This window comes from Ranitomeya imitator, chromosome 6 (assembly GCF_032444005.1).
Source record: "Ranitomeya imitator isolate aRanImi1 chromosome 6, aRanImi1.pri, whole genome shotgun sequence".
NCBI lineage: Eukaryota > Metazoa > Chordata > Amphibia > Anura > Dendrobatidae > Ranitomeya > Ranitomeya imitator.
Window position 1 is genome coordinate 547,664,592 of NC_091287.1, and position 20,042 is coordinate 547,684,633.

A 20,042-nucleotide genomic window follows, 5' to 3' on the forward strand; every position below is an offset into this window, starting at 1 on the left:
GATAGATAATAGATAGATAATAGATAATAGATAGATAGATAATAGATACATAATAGATAGATAATAGATAATAGATGATAGATAATAGATAGATAATAGATAGATAATAGATAGATAATAGATAGATAATAGATAGATAATAGATAGATAGATAATAGATAGATAGATAGATAATAGATAGATAGATGATAGATAGATAGATGATAGATAGATAATAGATAGATAATAGATAGATAATAGATAGATAGATAGATGATAGATAGATAGATAGATAGATAGATGATAGATAGATAGATAATAGATAGATAATAGATAGATGATAGATAATAGATAGATAGATAGAAAGATAGATAGATAGATAGATAGATAATAGATAGATAGATAGATAGATAATAGATAGAAAGATAGATAGATAGATAGATAATAGATAGATGATAGATAGATAGATATAATAGATAGATAGATAGAAAGATAGATAGATAGATAGATAATAGATATGGTGTTCCAGAAAAGAAAGCAGAAACCCACTGGCAATCCTACCTTTATGATAGACAACCGTCCACTTACTGAAACCAACAGGTACACCTACCTGGGCCTAGAACTCAGCCAGTCAGGGAGCTTCAAGCTAGCCATAGAGTCACTAAAAGACAAGGCATCCAAAGCCTTCTATGCCATCAGAAGGCGTCTGTACCACCTCAAGGCACCAGTAACCGTATGGCTAAAAATTTTTGACTCCATCATTGCCCCAATTCTTCTATACGGTAGTGAGGTCTGGGGCCCAGTCTCATACCCAAACTGGTCAAAGTGGGACGCTGGGCCGACAGAAATATTCCACCTAGAGTTCTGCAAGCATCTTCTCCAAGTCCATCGGAGTACATCAAATAGCGCCTGCCGAGCAGAGCTGGGCAGATTCCCACTACACATCGCAATAAAGAAGAAGGCGCTGTCATTCAAGGCTCATCTACAAAGTAGCAGTCCCAGCTCCTACCATCACAAAGCCTTCCTACACCAGGAAGCCTCAGGAAGCCTCCCAAGGAAAAGTACCCAAAGCCAGTCTGACCAAGCCATCAACCTCCATGGCCTGACAAAAGGTGAAATCCAGAAAATGGTACACAAAGTCAAAGAGGAATATCTCAGCATCTGGAGGAACGACATAAACAAATCCCAGAAACTGACAATATACCGGAATCTACAGAGGGAGTACAAACTGGCCCCATATCTAGAGAAACTAGAAAACCCCAAAGATCGACAGATCCTGAGCCGGTACAGACTGAGCGCCCACAGCCTACTCATCGAATCCGGGCGGCACCGACAGAACTACAAGCCCCGAGAGAGCAGACTCTGCCAGCAGTGCCCCCAGGAGGCCGTGGAGGATGAGGCCCACTTCCTGCTGAGGTGCCCCAAATACTCCGCAGTGAGGGACACTCACTTCAAGAGACTGTCTGATCTCCTCCCAGATTTCACCTCCAAGGAGGAGGAAGAGAAACTGCCGATAATACTGGGGGAAGAGGAAAGTGCAGCGGCCGTAGCAGCGGAATATGTCAGTGCCTGCCACAGACTAAGAGGAGCCTGATATGTCATGGACTCCCGTACCCCAACACTGGACACGTCCCTATCCCCCGACTAAAGAGCCTGATATGTCATGGACTCCTATACCCCACCCTGGACATGTCCCTATCCCCCCACTAAAGAGCCTAATATGTCATGGACTCCTATACCCCAAAAAACAGGCAAAGATGCTTACCTGTCTAAATAGGCCTCAATACAAATGCACAAGCAGGGTGCAGCGGACCCAAACAAAATTGCAAGTGCACAGGTGCAATACCTAATGAAACAGCCAGCCTTCAATAAGGGTTTGGCCGTGTGGTACACCAATGCACTAAGATAAAATACTCTGTATGTGGCGTGTTCACACAAGAGTATTTTATCTTAGTGCATTGGTGTACCACACGGCCAAACCCTTATTGAAGGCTGGCTGTTTCATTAGGTATTGCACCTGTGCACTTGCAATTTTGTTTGGGTCCGCTGCACCCTGCTTGTGCATTTGTATTGAGGCCTATTTAGACAGGTAAGCATCTTTGCCTGTTTTTTGGTGTTTTTTCTTGAATGTGTCCTTTTTTGGTGTTTTTCTTTTTACTCCTATACCCCACCCTGGAAACATCCCCTATCCTCTAAAAGGAATTTGATATTCCCTGGACCTCTATATCCCCCCTCCCCCACCCCCGTTTTTTTACCATATGCTTTGGCAATGCTAACATGTACTTAGTCCTGCCAATAAAGCTCATTTGAATTTGATAGAGAGAGATAGACAGAGAGATAGACAGAGAGAGAGATAGACAGATAGAGATAGACAGAGATAGACAGAGAGATAGACAGAGAGATAGACAGAGATAGACAGAGAGATAGACAGAGAGATAGACAGAGAGAGATAGAACAGACTCTGCCAGCAGCGCCCCCAGGAGGCCGTGGAGGATGAGGCCCACTTCCTGCTGAGGTGCCCCAAATACTCCGCAGTGAGGGACACTCACTTCAAGAGACTGTCTGATCTCCTCCCAGACTTCACCTCCAAGGAGGAGGAAGAGAAACTGCCGATAATACTGGGGGAAGAGGAAAGTGCAGTGGCCGTAGCAGCGGAATATGTCAGTGCCTGCCACAGACTAAGAGGAGCCTGATATGTCATGGACTCCCGTACCCCAACACTGGACATATCCCTATCCCCCGACTAAAGAGCCCGATATGTCATGGACTCCTATACCCCACCCTGGAAACATCCCCTATCCTCTAAAAGGAATTTGATATTCCCTGGACCTCTATATGCCCCCCCTCCCCCACCCCCGTATTTTTACCATATGCTTTGGCAATGCTAACATGTACTTAGTCCTGCCAATAAAGCTCATTTGAATTGAATTGAATTAATAGATAGATAGATAGATAGATAGATAGATAATATACAGACAGATAATATAAAATAGATAATAGATAGATAGATAATAGATAATAGATAATAGATAGATAGATAGAAATATAGATAGATAGATAGATAGATAGATAGATAGATAGATAGATAATAGATAGATAGATACTAGATAATAGATAGATAATAGATAGATAGATAATAGATAGATAATAGATAGATAGATAATAGATAGATAGATAGATAATAGATACCGTATATACTCGAGTATAAGCCGACCCGAGTATAAGCCGACCCCCCTAATTTCGCCACAAAAAACTGGGAAAACCTATTGACTTGAGTATAAGCCTAGGGTGGAAATGCAGCATTTACCGGTGAATTTCAAAAACAAAAATAGATCATTATTTCCCCATAGCTGTGCCATATAGTGCTCTGCACCGTCCATATTCCCCCTTGGCTGTGTCCCATACAGTGCTCTGCACTGTTCATATTCCCCCTTGGCTGTGTCCCATATAGTGCTCTGCACTGTTCATATTCCCCCTTGGCTGTGTCCCATATAGTGCTCTGCACTGTTCATATTCCCCCTTGGCTGTGTCCCATATAGTGCTCTGCACTGTTCATATTCCCCCTTGGCTGTGTCCCATATAGTGCTCTGCAGCGTTCATATTTCCCCATAGATGCTCCACATAAATCTGTGCCGCTGCTGCTGCAATAAAAAAAAAAAAATGCCATACTCACCTCTCTTGCTTGCAGCTCCCAGCGTCCGGTCCCGGCGTCTCTCTTTGCTCTGACTGATCAGGCAGAGGGCGCCGCGCACACTATATGCGTCATCGCGCCCTCTGACCTGAACATTCAGAGCGGAGAGACACCGGGAAGATGGAGCGGCGCCCGGCGGCTGAAACGTGGACAGGTGAATATGCGATACTTACCTGGTCCTGGCGTCCGGCTCCCTCTGCCTGTCACAGCTGTCTTCGGTGCCGCAGATTCTTTCTCTATCAGCGGTCACCGGCACTGCTGATTAGAGAAATGAATAGGCGGCTCCACCCCTATGGGAGGTGGAGCCGCCTATTCATTTCTCTAATGAGCGGTGTTATGAACAGGTGATTCAGAACCACAATGGACCTAGTGGTTAAGAGCACACAAAGTGACCTGATAGTTACTAACATAGGACGAGCTCTGAGACGTAGGAACTCTGCTGACCGCAATCCCTAATCCTATCATACCACACTAGAGGCAGCCGTGGATTGCGCCTAACGCTCCCTATGCAACTCGGCACAGCCTGAGAAACTAGCTAGCCCTGAAGATAGAAAAATAAGCCTACCTTGCCTCAGAGAAATTCCCCAAAGGAAAAGGCAGCCCCCCACATATAATGACTGTGAGTTAAGATGAAAATACAAACACAGAGATGAAATAGATTTTAGCAAAATGAGGCCCGACTTACTGAATAGACCGAGGATAGGAAAGATAGCTTTGCGGTCAGCACAAAAACCTACAAACAACCACGCAGAGGGGGCAAAAAGACCCTCCGCACCGACTAACGGTACGGAGGTGCTCCCTCTGCGTCTCAGAGCTGCCAGCAAGCAAGAAAAACCAATATAGCAAGCTGGACAGAAAATATAGCAAATAAAAGTAACACAAGCAAAACTTAGCTTATGCAGGGCAGACAGGCCACAAGAACGATCCAGGAGAGAGCAAGACCAATACTGGAACATTGACTGGAGGCCAGGAACAAAGAACTAGGTGGAGTTAAATAGAGCAGCACCTAACGACTTAACCTCGTCACCTGAGGAAGGAAACTCAGAAGCCGCAGCCCCACTCACATCCACCAGAGGAAGCTCATAGACAGAACCAGCCGAAGTACCACTCATGACCACAGGAGGGAGCTTGACCACAGAATTCACAACAGTGCCCCCCCCCCCTTGAGGAGGGGTCACCGAACCCTCACCAGAGCCCCCAGGCCGACCAGGATGAGCCAAATGAAAGGCACGAACCAGATCGGCAGCATGATCATCAGAGGCAAAGACCCAGGAATTATCTTCCTGACCATAACCCTTCCACTTAACCAGGTACTGGAGTTTCCGTCTCGAAATACAAGAATCCAAAATCTTCTCCACTATATACTCCAACTCCCCCTCAACCAAAACCGGGGCAGGAGGATCAACGGATGGAACCACAGGTGCCACGTATCTCCGCAACAATGACCTATGGAATACGTTATGGATGGAAAAGAAGCTGGAAGGGTCAAACGAAAAGACACAGGATTAAGAACCTCAGAAATCCTATACAGACCAATGAAATGAGGCTTAAACTTAGGAGAGGAAACTTTCATAGGAATATAACGAGATGACAACCAAACCAAATCCCCAACACGAAGTCGGGGACCCACACAGCGCCTGCGGTTAGCGAAACGTTGAGCTTTCTCCTGAGACAATGTCAAATTGTCCACCACATGAGTCCAAATCTGCTGCAACCTATCCACCACAGTATCCACACCAGGACAGTCAGAAGACTCAACCTGCCCTGAAGAGAATCGAGGATGGAAACCAGAATTGCAGAAAAACGGCGAAACCAAAGTAGCCGAGCTGGCCCGATTATTAAGGGCGAACTCAGCCAAAGGCAAAAAGGATACCCAATCATCCTGATCGGCAGAAACAAAACACCTCAGATATGTTTCCAAGGTCTGATTGGTTCGTTCAGTCTGGCCATTTGTCTGAGGATGGAAAGCCGAGGAAAAAGACAAATCAATGCCCATCCTAGCACAAAAGGCTCGCCAAAACCTCGAAACAAACTGGGAACCTCTGTCAGAAACTATGTTCTCCGGAATGCCATGTAAACGAACCACATGCTGGAAGAACAATGGCACCAAATCAGAGGAGGAAGGCAATTTAGACAAGGGCACCAAATGGACCATCTTAGAGAAGCGATCACAAACAACCCAAATGACCGACATTTTTTGAGAGACGGGGAGATCCGAAATAAAATTCATAGAGATATGTGTCCAGGGCCTCTTCGGGACTGGCAAGGGCAAAAGCAACCCACTGGCACGAGAACAGCAGGGCTTAGCCCGAGCACAAATCCCAAAGGACTGCACAAAAGTACGCACATCCCGCGACAGAGACGGCCACCAAAAGGATCTAGCCACCAAATCTCTGGTACCAAAGATTCCAGGATGACCAGCCAACACCGAACAATGAACCTCAGAGATAACTCTACTCGTCCATTTATCAGGGACAAACAGTTTCTCCGCTGGGCAACGGTCAGGTCTATTAGCCTGAAATTTTTGCAGCACCCGCCGTAAATCAGGGGAGATGGCAGACAAAATTACCCCCTCTTTGAGAATACCCGCCGGCTCAGACAAACCCGGAGAGTCGGGCACAAAACTCCTAGACAGGGCATCCGCCTTCACATTTTTAGAGCCCGGAAGGTACGAAACCACAAAGTCAAAACGGGAGAAAAACAGCGACCAACGAGCCTGTCTAGGATTCAACCGTTTGGCAGACTCGAGATAAGTTAAATTCTTATGATCAGTCAATACCACCACGCGATGCTTAGCTCCTTCAAGCCAATGACGCCACTCCTCGAATGCCCACTTCATGGCCAGCAACTCTCGATTGCCAACATCATAATTACGCTCAGCAAGCGAAAACTTCCTGGAAAAGAAGGCGCATGGTTTCATCACCGAGCCATCAGAACTTCTTTGCGACAAAACAGCCCCTGCTCCAATCTCAGAAGCATCAACCTCGACCTGGAACGGGAGCGAAACATCTGGTTGGCACAACACAGGGGCAGAAGAAAAACGACGCTTCAACTCTTGAAAAGCTTCCACAGCAGCAGAAGACCAATTGACCACATCAGCACCCTTCTTGGTTAACTCAGTCAACGGTTTAGCAATACTAGAAAAATTATTGATGAAGCGACGATAAAAATTAGCAAAGCCCAGGAACTTTTGCAGACTCTTCAGAGATGTCGGCTGAGTCCAATCATAAATGGCCTGAACTTTAACAGGGTCCATCTCGATAGTAGAAGGGGAAAAAATGAACCCCAAAAATGAAACCTTCTGAACACCAAAGAGACACTTTGACCCCTTCACAAACAAAGAATTCGCACGCAGAACCTGGAACACCATACTGACCTGCTTCACGTGAAACTCCCAATCATCCGAGAAGACCAAAATATCATCCAAGTATACAATCAGGAATTTATCCAGGTACTCTCGGAAGATGTCATGCATAAAGGACTGAAACACTGATGGAGCATTAGAAAGCCCGAATGGCATAACCAGGTACTCAAAATGGCCCTCGGGCGTATTAAATGCTGTTTTCCATTCATCGCCCTGTTTAATATGCACAAGATTATACGCACCACGAAGATCTATCTTGGTGAACCAACTAGCCCCCTTAATCCGAGCAAACAAATCAGACAGCAGCGACAAGGGGTACTGAAATTTGACCGTGATTTTATTTAGAAGGCGGTAATCAATACAAGGTCTCAGTGAACCATCCTTCTTGGCCACAAAAAAGAACCCTGCTCCCAATGGCGACGACGACGGGCGAATATGACCCTTCTCCAAGGATTCCTTTACGTAACTCCGCATAGCGGCGTACTCAGGCACAGACAAATTAAACAGTCGACCTTTAGGAAACTTACTACCAGGAATCAAATCGATAGCACAATCACAATCCCTATGCGGAGGTAGGGCACTGGACTTGGGCTCATCAAATACATCCCGGTAATCCGACAAGAACTCTGGGACCTCAGAAGCGGTGGATGATGAAATAGACAGAAAAGGAACATCACCATGTACCCCCTGACAACCCCAGCTGGACACAGACATTGATTTCCAATCCAATACTGGGTTATGGACTTGTAGCCATGGCAACCCCAACACGACCACATCATGCAGATTATGCAACACCAAAAAGCGAATATCCTCCTGGTGCGCAGGAGCCATGCACATGGTCAGCTGGGTCCAGTACTGAGGCTTATTCTTGGCCAAAGGCGTAGCATCAATTCCTCTCAATGGAATAGGACACTGCAAGGGCTCCAAGAAAAACCCACAACGCTTAGCATATTCCAAGTCCATCAAATTCAGGGCAGCGCCTGAATCCACAAATGCCATGACAGAATACGATGACAAAGAGCAGATCAAAGTAACGGACAAAAGAAATTTCGACTGTACCGTACCAATGGTGGCAGACCTAGCGAACCGCTTAGTGCGCTTAGGACAATCGGAGATAGCATGAGTGGAATCACCACAGTAAAAACACAGCCCATTCTGACGTCTGTGTTCTTGCCGTTCAGCTCTGGTCAAAGTCCTATCGCACTGCATAGGCTCAGGTCCATGTTCAGATAATACCGCCAAATGGTGCACAGTTTTACGCTCACGCAAGCGTCGACCGATCTGAATGGCCAAAGACATAGACTCATTCAGACCAGCAGGCATAGGAAATCCCACCATGACATCCTTAAGGGCTTCAGAGAGACCTTTTCTGAAAATTGCTGCCAGCGCACATTCATTCCATTGAGTGAGCACAGACCACTTCCTAAACTTCTGACAATATATCTCTACCTCATCCTGACCCTGAGACAGAGCCAGCAAATTTTTCTCTGCCTGATCCACTGAATTAGGTTCATCATATAGCAATCCGAGCGCCAGAAAAAACGCATCAATATTACATAATGCAGGATCTCCTGGCGCAAGGGAAAATGCCCAGTCTTGAGGGTCGCCACGTAATAAAGAAATAATGATCTTAACTTGTTGAACTGGGTCACCAGAGGAGCGAGGTTTCAAAGCCAGAAACAGTTTACAATTATTCTTAAAACTCAGAAACCTAGCTCTATCTCCAGAAAACAAATCAGGAATAGGAATTCTTGGTTCTAACATAGAATTCTGAACCACAAAGTCTTGAATATTTTGTACTCTTGTAGTGAGATGATCCACACAAGAAGACAGATCTTTAATGTCCATCACTACACCTGTGTCTTGAACCACCCAAATGTCTAGGGGAAAAGAAAGACAAAACATAGTACAGAGAAAAAAAAATGGTCTCAGAACTTCTCTTTTCCCTCTATTGAGAAGCATTAGTACTTTGGGCCTCCAGTACTGTTATGAACAGGGGATTCAGAACCACAATGGACCTAGTGGTTAAGAGCACACAAGTGACCTGTTTAGTTACTAACATAGGACGAGCTCTGAGACGTGGGAACTCTGCTGACCGCAATCCCTAATCCTATCATACCACACTAGAGGTAGCCGTGGAGCGCTCCTGACCAGACCTAGGCGCCTCGTCACAGCCTGAGAAACTAGCTAGCCCTGAAGATAGAAAAATAAGCCTACCTTGCCTCAGAGAAATTCCCCAAAGGAAAAGGCAGCCCCCCACATATAATGACTGTGATTTAAGATGAAAATACAAACACAGGGATGAAATACCGTATATACTCGAGTATAAGCCGAGATTTTCAGCCCAAAATTTTGGGCTGAAAGTGCCCCTCTCGGCTTATACTCGAGTCAAGGTGGGTGGCAGGGTCGGCGGGTGAGGGGGTGAGGGCGCTGAGGTATACTTACCTAGTCCCAGCGATCCTCGCGCTGTCCCTGCCGTCCCACGGTCTTCTGTGCTGCAGCTTCTTCCCCACTTCAGCAGTCACGTGGGACCGCTCATTACAGAAATGAATAAGCGGCTTCACCTCCCATAGGGGTGGAGCCGCCTATTCATTCCTCTAATCAGCGGTGCCGGTGACCGCTGATAGAGAAAGAAGCTGCGGCACCGAAGACCAGGCAGAGGGAAAGCGCGAGGATCGCCAGGACTAGGTAAGTATAGCATATTCACCTGTCCGCGTTCCAGCCGCCAGGCGTCGCTCCATCTTCCCGGCCGGCGCCTCCATCTTCCCGGCGTCTGCGCTCTGACTGTTCAGGCAGAGGGCGCGATGACGCATATAGTGTGCGCGGCGCCCTCTGCCTGATCAGTCAGAGCAGAGACGCCGGGAAGATGGAGGCGCCGGAACGAGACGCCGGGAGCTGCAATCAAGGGAGGTGAGTATGTGTTTTTTTTTTTTTATTGCAGCAGCGGCGGCGGCAGAGATTTATGTGGAGCATCTATGGGGCACAGTGAACGGTGCAGAGCACTGTATATGGCACATCTATGGGGCACAGTGAACGGTGCGGAGCACCGTATATGGCACATCTATGGGGCACAGTGAACGGTGCAGAGCACCGTATATGGCACATCTATGGGGCACAGTGAACGGCGCAGAGCACCGTATATGGCACATCTATGGGGCACAGTGAACGGTGCAGAGCACCGTATATGGCACATCTATGGGGCACAGTGAACGGTGCAGAGCACCGTATATGGCACAGCTATGGGGCACAATGAATGGTGCAGAGCACCCTTATATGGCACAGCTATGGGGAAATATGAACGGTGCAGAGCACTGTATGGCACAGCTATGGGGAAATAATGATCTATTTTTATTTTTGAAATTCACCGGTAAATGCTGCATTTCCACCCTAGGCTTATACTCGAGTCAATAAGTTTTCCCAGTTTTTTGTGGCAAAATTAGGGGGGTCGGCTTATACTCGGGTCGGCTTATACTCGAGTATATACGGTAGATTTTAGCAAAATGAGGCCCGACTTACTGAATAGACCGAGGATAGGAAAGATAGCTTTGCGGTCAGCACAAAAACCTACAAACAACCACGCACAGGGGGCAAAAAGACCCTCCGCACCGACTAACGGTACGGAGGTGCTCCCTCTGCGTCTCAGAGCTTTCAGCAAGCAAGAAAAACCAATATAGCAAGCTGGACAGAAAATATAGCAAACAAAGTAACACAAGCAAAACTTAGCTTATGCAGGGCAGACAGGCCACAAGAACGATCCAGGAGAGAGCAAGACCAATACTGGAACATTGACTGGAGGCCAGGAACAAAGAACTAGGTGGAGTTAAATAGAGCAGCACCTAACGACTTAACCTCGTCACCTGAGGAAGGAAACTCAGAAGCCGCAGCCCCACTCACATCCACCAGAGGAAGCTCATAGACAGAACCAGCCGAAGTACCACTCATGACCACAGGAGGGAGCTTGACCACAGAATTCACAACAGAGCGGTCCCACGTGACCGCTGAAGAGGGGAAGAAGCTGCAGCACAGAAGACCCATGGGACGGCAGGGGGAGCATCAGGATCGCTGGGACTAGGTAAGTATACCTCAGTGCCCTCACCCCCTCACCCGCCGACCCTGCCACCCACCTTGACTCGAGTATAAGCCGAGAGGGGCACTTTCAGCCCAAAAATTTGGGCTGAAAATCTTGGCTTATACTCGAGTATATACGGTAATAGATAGATAATAGATAGATAGATAATATATAATAGATAGATAGATAATAGATAGATAATAGATAGATAGATAGATAATAGATAGATAATAGATAGATAGATAATAGATAATAGATAGATAATAGATAATAGATAGATAAAAGATAGATAGATAATAGATACTGTAGATAGATAATAGATAGATAGATAATAGATAGATAGATAGATAGATAATAGATAGATAATAGATATATAGATAGATATAGATAGATATACAGACAGATAATATAAAATAGATAATAGATAGATACTAGATAATAGATAGATAATAGATAGATAATAGATAATAGATAGATAGATAGATAATAGATAATAGATAGATAGATAATAGATAGATAATAGATAGATAATAGATGGATAATAGATGGATAATAGATAGATAATAGATAGATAGATAATAGATAGATAGATAATAGATAATAGATATATAGATAGATAATACACAGACAGATAATATAAAATAGATAATAGATAGATAGATAGATAATAGATAGATAATAGATAATAGATAGATAGATAGATAATAGATAGATAGATTGATAATAGATAGATAGATAATAGATAATATATATATAGATAGATAATATACAGACAGATAATATAAAATAGATAATAGATAGATAGGTAGATAGATAGATAATGGATAATATATAGATAATAGATAATAGATAGATAATAGATAGATAGATAATAGATACTGTAGATGATAGATAGATAATAGATAATAGATAGATGATAGATAGATAGATAATAGATAGATAATAGATAGTAGATAGATAATAGATAGATAATAGATAATATTATCTATCTATCTATCTATCTATTATCTATTTTATATTATCTGTCTGTGTATTATCTATCTATATATCTATTATCTATCTATCTATTATCTATTATCTATTATCTATCTATTATCCATCTATAGATAGATAGATAATAGATAGATAGATAGATAGATAATAGATAGATAGATATATAATAGATAGATAGATAATAGATAGATAATAGATAGATAGATATATAATAGATAGATAGATAATAGATAGATAATAGATAGATAGATAATAGATAGATAATAGATAGATAGATAATAGATAGATAGATAGATAGATTAATAGATGATAGATAGATAGATAGATAGATAGATGATAGATAGATAATAGATAGATAATAGATAATAAATATCTATCATAGTAACATAGTAACATAGTAACATAGTTAGTAAGGCCGAAAAAAGACATTTGTCCATCCAGTTCAGCCTATATTCCATCATAATAAATCCCCAGATCTACGTCCTTCTACAGAACCTAATAATTGTATGATACAATATTGTTCTGCTCCAGGAAGACATCCAGGCCTCTCTTGAACCCCTCGACTGAGTTCGCCATCACCACCTCCTCAGGCAAGCAATTCCAGATTCTCACTGCCCTAACAGTAAAGAATCCTCTTCTATGTTGGTGGAAAAACCTTCTCTCCTCCAGACGCAAAGAATGCCCCCTTGTGCCCGTCACCTTCCTTGGTATAAACAGATCCTCAGCGAGATATTTGTATTGTCCCCTTATATACTTATACATGGTTATTAGATCGCCCCTCAGTCGTCTTTTTTCTAGACTAAATAATCCTAATTTCGCTAATCTATCTGGGTATTGTAGTTCTCCCATCCCCTTTATTAATTTTGTTGCCCTCCTTTGTACTCTCTCTAGTTCCATTATATCCTTCCTGAGCACCGGTGCCCAAAACTGGACACAGTACTCCATGTGCGGTCTAACTAGGGATTTGTACAGAGGCAGTATAATGCTCTCATCATGTGTATCCAGACCTCTTTTAATGCACCCCATGATCCTGTTTGCCTTGGCAGCTGCTGCCTGGCACTGGCTGCTCCAGGTAAGTTTATCATTAACTAGGATCCCCAAGTCCTTCTCCCTGTCAGATTTACCCAGTGGTTTCCCGTTCAGTGTGTAATGGTGACATTGATTCCTTCTTCCCATGTGTATAACCTTACATTTATCATTGTTAAACCTCATCTGCCACCTTTCAGCCCAAGTTTCCAACTTATCCAGATCCATCTGTAGCAGAATACTATCTTCTCTTGTATTAACTGCTTTACATAGTTTTGTATCATCTGCAAATATCGATATTTTACTGTGTAAACCTTCTACCAGATCATTAATGAATATGTTGAAGAGAACAGGTCCCAATACTGACCCCTGCGGTACCCCACTGGTCACAGCGACCCAGTTAGAGACTATACCATTTATAACCACCCTCTGCTTTCTATCACTAAGCCAGTTACTAACCCATTTACACACATTTTCCCCCAGGCCAAGCATTCTCATTTTGTGTACCAACCTCTTGTGCGGCACGGTATCAAACGCTTTGGAAAAATCGAGATATACCACGTCCAATGACTCACCGTGGTCCAGCCTATAGCTTACCTCTTCATAAAAACTGATTAGATTGGTTTGACAGGAGCGATTTCTCATAAACCCATGCTGATATGGAGTTAAACAGTTATTCTCATTGAGATAATCCAGAATAACATCCCTCAGAAACCCTTCAAATATTTTACCAACAATAGAGGTTAGACTTACTGGCCTATAATTTCCAGGTTCACTTTTAGAGCCCTTTTTGAATATTGGCACCACATTTGCTATGCGCCAATCCTGCAGAACAGACCCTGTCGCTATAGAGTCCCTAAAAATAAGAAATAATGGTTTATCTATTACGTTACTTAGTTCTCTTAGTACTCGTGGGTGTATGCCATCCGGACCCGGAGATTTATCTATTTTAATCTTATTTAGCCGGTTTCGCACCTCTTCTTGGGTTAGATTGGTGACCCTTAATATAGGGTTTTCATTGTTTCTTGGGATTTCACCTAGCATTTCATTTTCCACCGTGAATACCGTGGAGAAGAAGGTGTTTAATATGTTAGCTTTTTCCTCGTCATCTACAACCATTCTTTCCTCACTATTTTTTAAGGGGCCTACATTTTCAGTTTTTATTCCTTTACTATTGATATAGTTGAAGAACAGTTTGGGATTAGTTTTACTCTCCTTAGCAATGTGCTTCTCTGTTTCCTTTTTGGCAGCTTTAATTAGTTTTTTAGATAAAGTATTTTTCTCCCTATAGTTTTTTAGAGCTTCAATGGTGCCATCCTGCTTTAGTAGTGCAAATGCTTTCTTTTTACTGTTAATTGCCTGTCTTACTTCTTTGTTTAGCCACATTGGGTTTTTCCTATTTCTAGTCCTTTTATTCCCACAAGGTATAAACCGCTTACACTGCCTATTTAGGATGTTCTTAAACATTTCCCATTTATTATCTGTATTCTTATTTCTGAGGATATTGTCCCAGTCTACCAGATTAAGGGCATCTCTAAGCTGTTCAAACTTTGCCTTCCTAAAGTTCAGTGTTTTTGTGACTCCCTGACAAGTCCCCCTAGTGAAAGACAGGTGAAACTGTACAATATTGTGGTCGCTATTTCCTAAATGCCCAACCACCTGCAGATTTGTTATTCTGTCAGGTCTATTAGATAGTATTAGGTCTAAAAGTGCTGCTCCTCTGGTTGGATTCTGCACCAATTGTGAAAGATAATTTTTCTTGGTTATTAGCAGAAACCTGTTGCCTTTATGGGTTTCACAGGTTTCTGTTTCCCAGTTAATATCCGGGTAGTTAAAGTCCCCCATAACCAGGACCTCATTATGGGTTGCAGCTTCATCTATCTGCTTTAGAAGTAGACTTTCCATGCTTTCTGTTATATTTGGGGGTTTGTAACAGACCCCAATGAGAATTTTGTTACCATTTTTCCCTCCATGAATTTCAACCCATAGATATCTATCTATCTATTATCTATCTATTATCTATTATCTATCTATCTCTCTATCTATTATTGGTGGTGGCTTAGTCTGGGTGCCGCCCTGGTGGTGTGACAGTGGCCGCCCACAGGTATATATATATATATTATAGTGATCCTTCATTTCCTGTGCACAGATGTAGCAGAGCTGAGATTGTCCTCGGCCCTTTCTGCCTTGTGATCGCTCTTGTTATTCGGGGATTGACAGGACGTCACTTATTCCGCCACATTACTGGGAAGGAGCCATCCCCGGATGGTCTGAGCTCTGCTACATCGCACGGTTCAGCGCTGGCACAGCAGATACTTACGGGCAGTCCGGGCTCGCCAACCACAGTCTCTGTCTGGAAGGAAAAAGATATATTAGCCTTCAGCAATATTTACATGAGAGCTGGGAGGCACGGGGTTAATAATATGGGTCACATCTTCCTCGGATTTCCTCTGGTCTGTATGTCGCAGATTTGGTTGACCTTATGTCATATTGTCTGGTAAATTGTGGTGAATGGATGGGAGCGGAGATATTTCCTCTGCCGGCAGTTTTGCAGAAGACGCTCAGCGCGGCTTTTCGCGTATTCCGATGTCTGAACAATATATATGGATCTTGGTGTTTTATTTTGCGAATTTTAGAATTTTAATTTAGAGTTAAATGATACAACATTGTCTTCCTGCAGTCACCACTAGGGGGAGCTCAGGAAATAACAGTTCACTGTTTATACACTGAAGTCAATAATATATCAATGCATTAGGCTCCTAAGCTCCCCCTAGTGGTGGCTGATGGAAGGGGAGTGTTACCTCTTAGATGGTCACTGTCACTTTAAAAAAATGTAAGTAAATTGTACAAGTGAATATAAGAAACTTAGTAACATATATAATCTGAGAGATCTGCTTCTTTCTCCAATTATGAGCCACTTTGTTTCCTCCCCACCACTTGTGCTTATCATTCTCTATCTAAAAAAAATAACTCAATGCTGTGTTGATCAAAAAATGAGTGATCGCGTTACAGTTTTATATTAAAATCTGTGGAGAAGGAAGTGGTGAGCAGGGATAGCCATAAACACAAACAATGTGCTCCTGAGCTTTCTGTTTATCTCATGCTAGAGCTGGATTCACAGCTACATTGCTCGGTCCTGCTGTATGAAGTCATCCATGATGTTGCTTTCTATGTTGTAACTGTTATCTCATCGAGAGCTGGATTCACATCTACACTACACAGTACTGATGTATAATGACCTTCATGAAACTGTTTTCTAGTAAGCATTTATCTCATCCTAGAGCTGGATTTGCAGCTACACTGGTAAATAATGTCCTCCCTGCAGCTGCTTTCTAATAAGCATTTATCTTATCCTAGAGCATGATTTGCAGCTACACTGCTGTATAATATCCTCCTTGCAGGTGCTTTTTAGTAAGCATTTATCTTAACCCAGAGCTGAATTCAGAGCTACACTGTACAGTATTACTCTATAATGACCTTGATGCTGCTTCTGTATAGTAGGAATTTATCTTACTCCAGAGCTGCATACACAGCAACTCTGCTGCATATGGTCCTCAATGCAGCTTCTTTATAATAAGGGATTATTTCATCCCAGAGCAGGATTCACAGTAACACTGCTGTGTGAAGTCCTCAATGCAGCTGCTTTATAGTAAGGGATTATTTCATCCCAGAGCTGGATTCACAGTTACACTGCTGTATATGGTCCTCAATTCAGCTGCTTTAGAGTAAGGGATTATTTAATCTCAGAGCTGGATTCACAGTTGCACTGCTGTATAAGGTCCTCAATGCTTCTGCTTTATAGTAAGAGATTATTTCACCCCGGAGCTGTATTCCCAGCTACACTGCTCAGTACTGCACCCCCATGTTGCTGTTATTTCTGATCACGTGTTCCAGAGAGTCAGGTGAGCAAGATCTCCTCATGTCTGTGTGTGCTGTGTATCTGTTTAGTGGGTGTAATAGAATTTAGGGTTTATTCATAACTTACCGCCCCGGCCGTCCCCGGTGCACCAGGAGGACCAACCGAACCCTAAGGAACAACGTACAACAGGTCAGTAAATGTATCAAAATGTAACAATAATGATGAGCCTTAGATACCAATTACTGGGAAAACAAGACGCTTCTATTATTGCAGCCACTTCTTGTCTCGGATTGCTGCCTCTTGTATGCGGCACTCACCATCGCGTTGGCGGCACAGCACCATGATCACAGAGTTGCTATGAAAAAGCCTGTGAAATTAAACCACAAGGTGCCAAACCATCGAGATTTGTAATTTTCTGGATTATTGGACTTTGGGCGAAAGTTAAGAAAATCCAACAGTCTGGAATCACAATGGTCCCAGATTAATGGTCAGATTAATAAAAAAGCGATGTGGTGAGAACTTGTGTCTGACACAGACCTATGCAGTCCTATGTAAATACCTTATCTCCTTTATCTCCCTTAGGTCCTAACGGTCCGGCAATACCGCTCTCACCCTAGAAAAGTAAAATGGAAATGCATGAAACGTTAGGATCTGTTCTCACGTCCAGACGTTATCTCAGTTGTTGGGATCTTAAATTAATAAATAAAACATTCCAGCTCCGGATCCGGTAATTTCGCTGGGTCAAAAAAAGTAGTCTGCCCAACTTTTGTTCGTCTGAAAAAAAAGGATCTGTACTTATAACAACAAAGTCTGCGGGAAACAGATGCGCTATGTCATCCATTATTAATGGATCCAAGTTTTAGCACCGCTCGTGTCCAGAACAGTAGATGTGCTCAGAAAGGAGCTGTCACTTTCTAGTAAGGGTTAATCTCACCTAGAGCTAGATTCACAGCTACACTGCTAAATACACATGCACAATGGTCTCCTTACTGCTACTTTCTAGTATGTGTTTATCTCTCTCTTAGAGCTGGATTCACAGCTACACAACTAAATTGACATGCATAATGTTCTCCTTACTGCTACTTTCTAGTAAGTATTTATCTCTCCTACAGCTGGATTCAGTTACACTACTAAATACTCATGCACAATGTTCTTGTTACTGCTACTGTCTAGTACGTGTTAATCTCTCTAAGAGCTGCATTCACAGCTACACTACTAAATACCCATGCATAATGTTCCTTTTGCTGCTACTTTCTAGTAAGTGTTTATCTCTTCTAGAGCTGGAGTCACATGTGCACTACTAAATACTCATACATGTTTTCCTTGCTGCTACTTTCTAGTAAGTGTTTATCTGTCCCATAGCTGGATTCACAGCTACATTATTAAACACTCATGCACAATGTTCTCCCTACTTTCTAGTATGTGTTTATCTCTCTTACAGCTGGATTCACAACTACACTACTAAATTACTCATGCATAATGTTCTCCTTGCCGCTACTTTCTAGTAAGTATCTCTCCTAGAACTGGATTCACAGGTACACTACTAAATATTCATACATAATGTTCTCCTTGCTGCTACATTCTAGTAAATGTTTATCTCTCCTAGAGCTGAATTCACAGCTACACTACTAAATACTCATGCACAATGTTCTCCTTACTGCTATTTTCTAGTAAGTGTTTATCTCTTCCAGAGCTGGATTCACAGTTACACTATTAAATACTCATGCACAATGTTCTCCTTACTGCTACTTTTCTAGTGTTTATCTCTTCTAGAGCTCAATTCACAGGTACACTGCTCTTGTAGTGTACCCTTATGTTAAAAATAATAATAATGTTATTTATAGTAACAATACAAATATCACTATTACTTCAGCTCCTCCTCCTCATCATTATATAAATAACAATATTACTACAGCTCCTCCTCTAACAACTATCACTACTGTAACTAATATTACTGATGCTACTAGCAATATATCACAACAGCACGAAAACTATTATTATAAAATATAAATACTAATAATAATCACTAATAATAATAATAGTACTACTAATAATACTAATAATAATAATACAGCTCCTCCTATTACTATTACTAAGAAATAGAAAAGTCACAGCTGTAGAAGTAAAAATTAATATATTAATAGAAAATGTAAAACAATAATATAGTCATAAAATATAAATACACAGTTATTACTGTACTTTTATGCTACTAAAAGAAATAGTAGAACTACAAAAGCTTGTCCTACTAATGATAATAAAATTACTACTATAAAATATAATATAATATACATTGGGTACGGAAAGTATTCAGACCCCTTTAAATTTTTCACTCTTTGTTTCATTGGAGCCATTTGGTAAAGAAATTTCATTTTTTCCTCATTAATGTACACTCTGCACCCCATCTTGGCTGGAAAAAAAACAGAAATGTAGAAATTTTTGTAAATTTATTAAACAACAAAATCTGAAATATCCCATGGTCATAAGTATTCAGACCCTTGGCTCAGACACTCATATTGAAGTCCCATGCTGTCCATTACCTTGTGATCCTCCTTGAGATGGTTCTACTCCTTCATTGCAGTCCAGCTGTGTTTTTTAAACTGATAGGAGTTGATTTGGGAAGGCGCACACCTGTCTATATAAGACCTCACAGCTCACAGCGCGTGTCAGACCAAATGAGAATCATGAGGTCAAAGGAACTGGCCAAGGAGCTCAGAGACAGAATTGTGGCAAGGCACAGATCTGGCCAAGGTTACAACAGAATTTCTGCAGTACTCAAGGTTCCTAAGAGCACAGTGGCCTCCATAATCCTTAAATGGAAGAAGTTTGGGACCACCAGAAGTCTTCCTAGACCTGGCCGTCCAGCCAAACTGAGCAATCGTGGGAGAAGAGCCTTGGTGAGAAAGGTAAAGAAGAACCCCAAGATCACCGTGGCTGAGCTCCAGAGATGCAGTAGGGAGATGGGGGAAAGTTCTACAAAGTCACCTATCACTGCAGCCTCCACCAGTCAGGCCTTTATGGCAGAGTGGCCCAACGGAAGCCCCTCTACAGTGCAAGCCATATG

General features: G+C 42.6%; 1 protein-coding gene across 1 annotated transcript in view; it reads right to left on the reverse strand.

Moving 5' to 3' along the window:
* Positions 1-20,042, reverse strand: part of COL22A1 (collagen type XXII alpha 1 chain) — a 573,554-nt gene that overhangs the window by 173,862 nt on the left and 379,650 nt on the right. The window contains exons 31-33 of the mRNA XM_069732369.1: positions 17,541-17,594; positions 17,108-17,149; positions 15,443-15,475 (exon numbers count right to left, since the gene is read on the reverse strand). Of these exons, the coding sequence (XP_069588470.1) occupies positions 15,443-15,475; positions 17,108-17,149; positions 17,541-17,594 (129 nt within the window). The remainder of the gene's footprint in view (positions 1-15,442; positions 15,476-17,107; positions 17,150-17,540; positions 17,595-20,042) is intronic.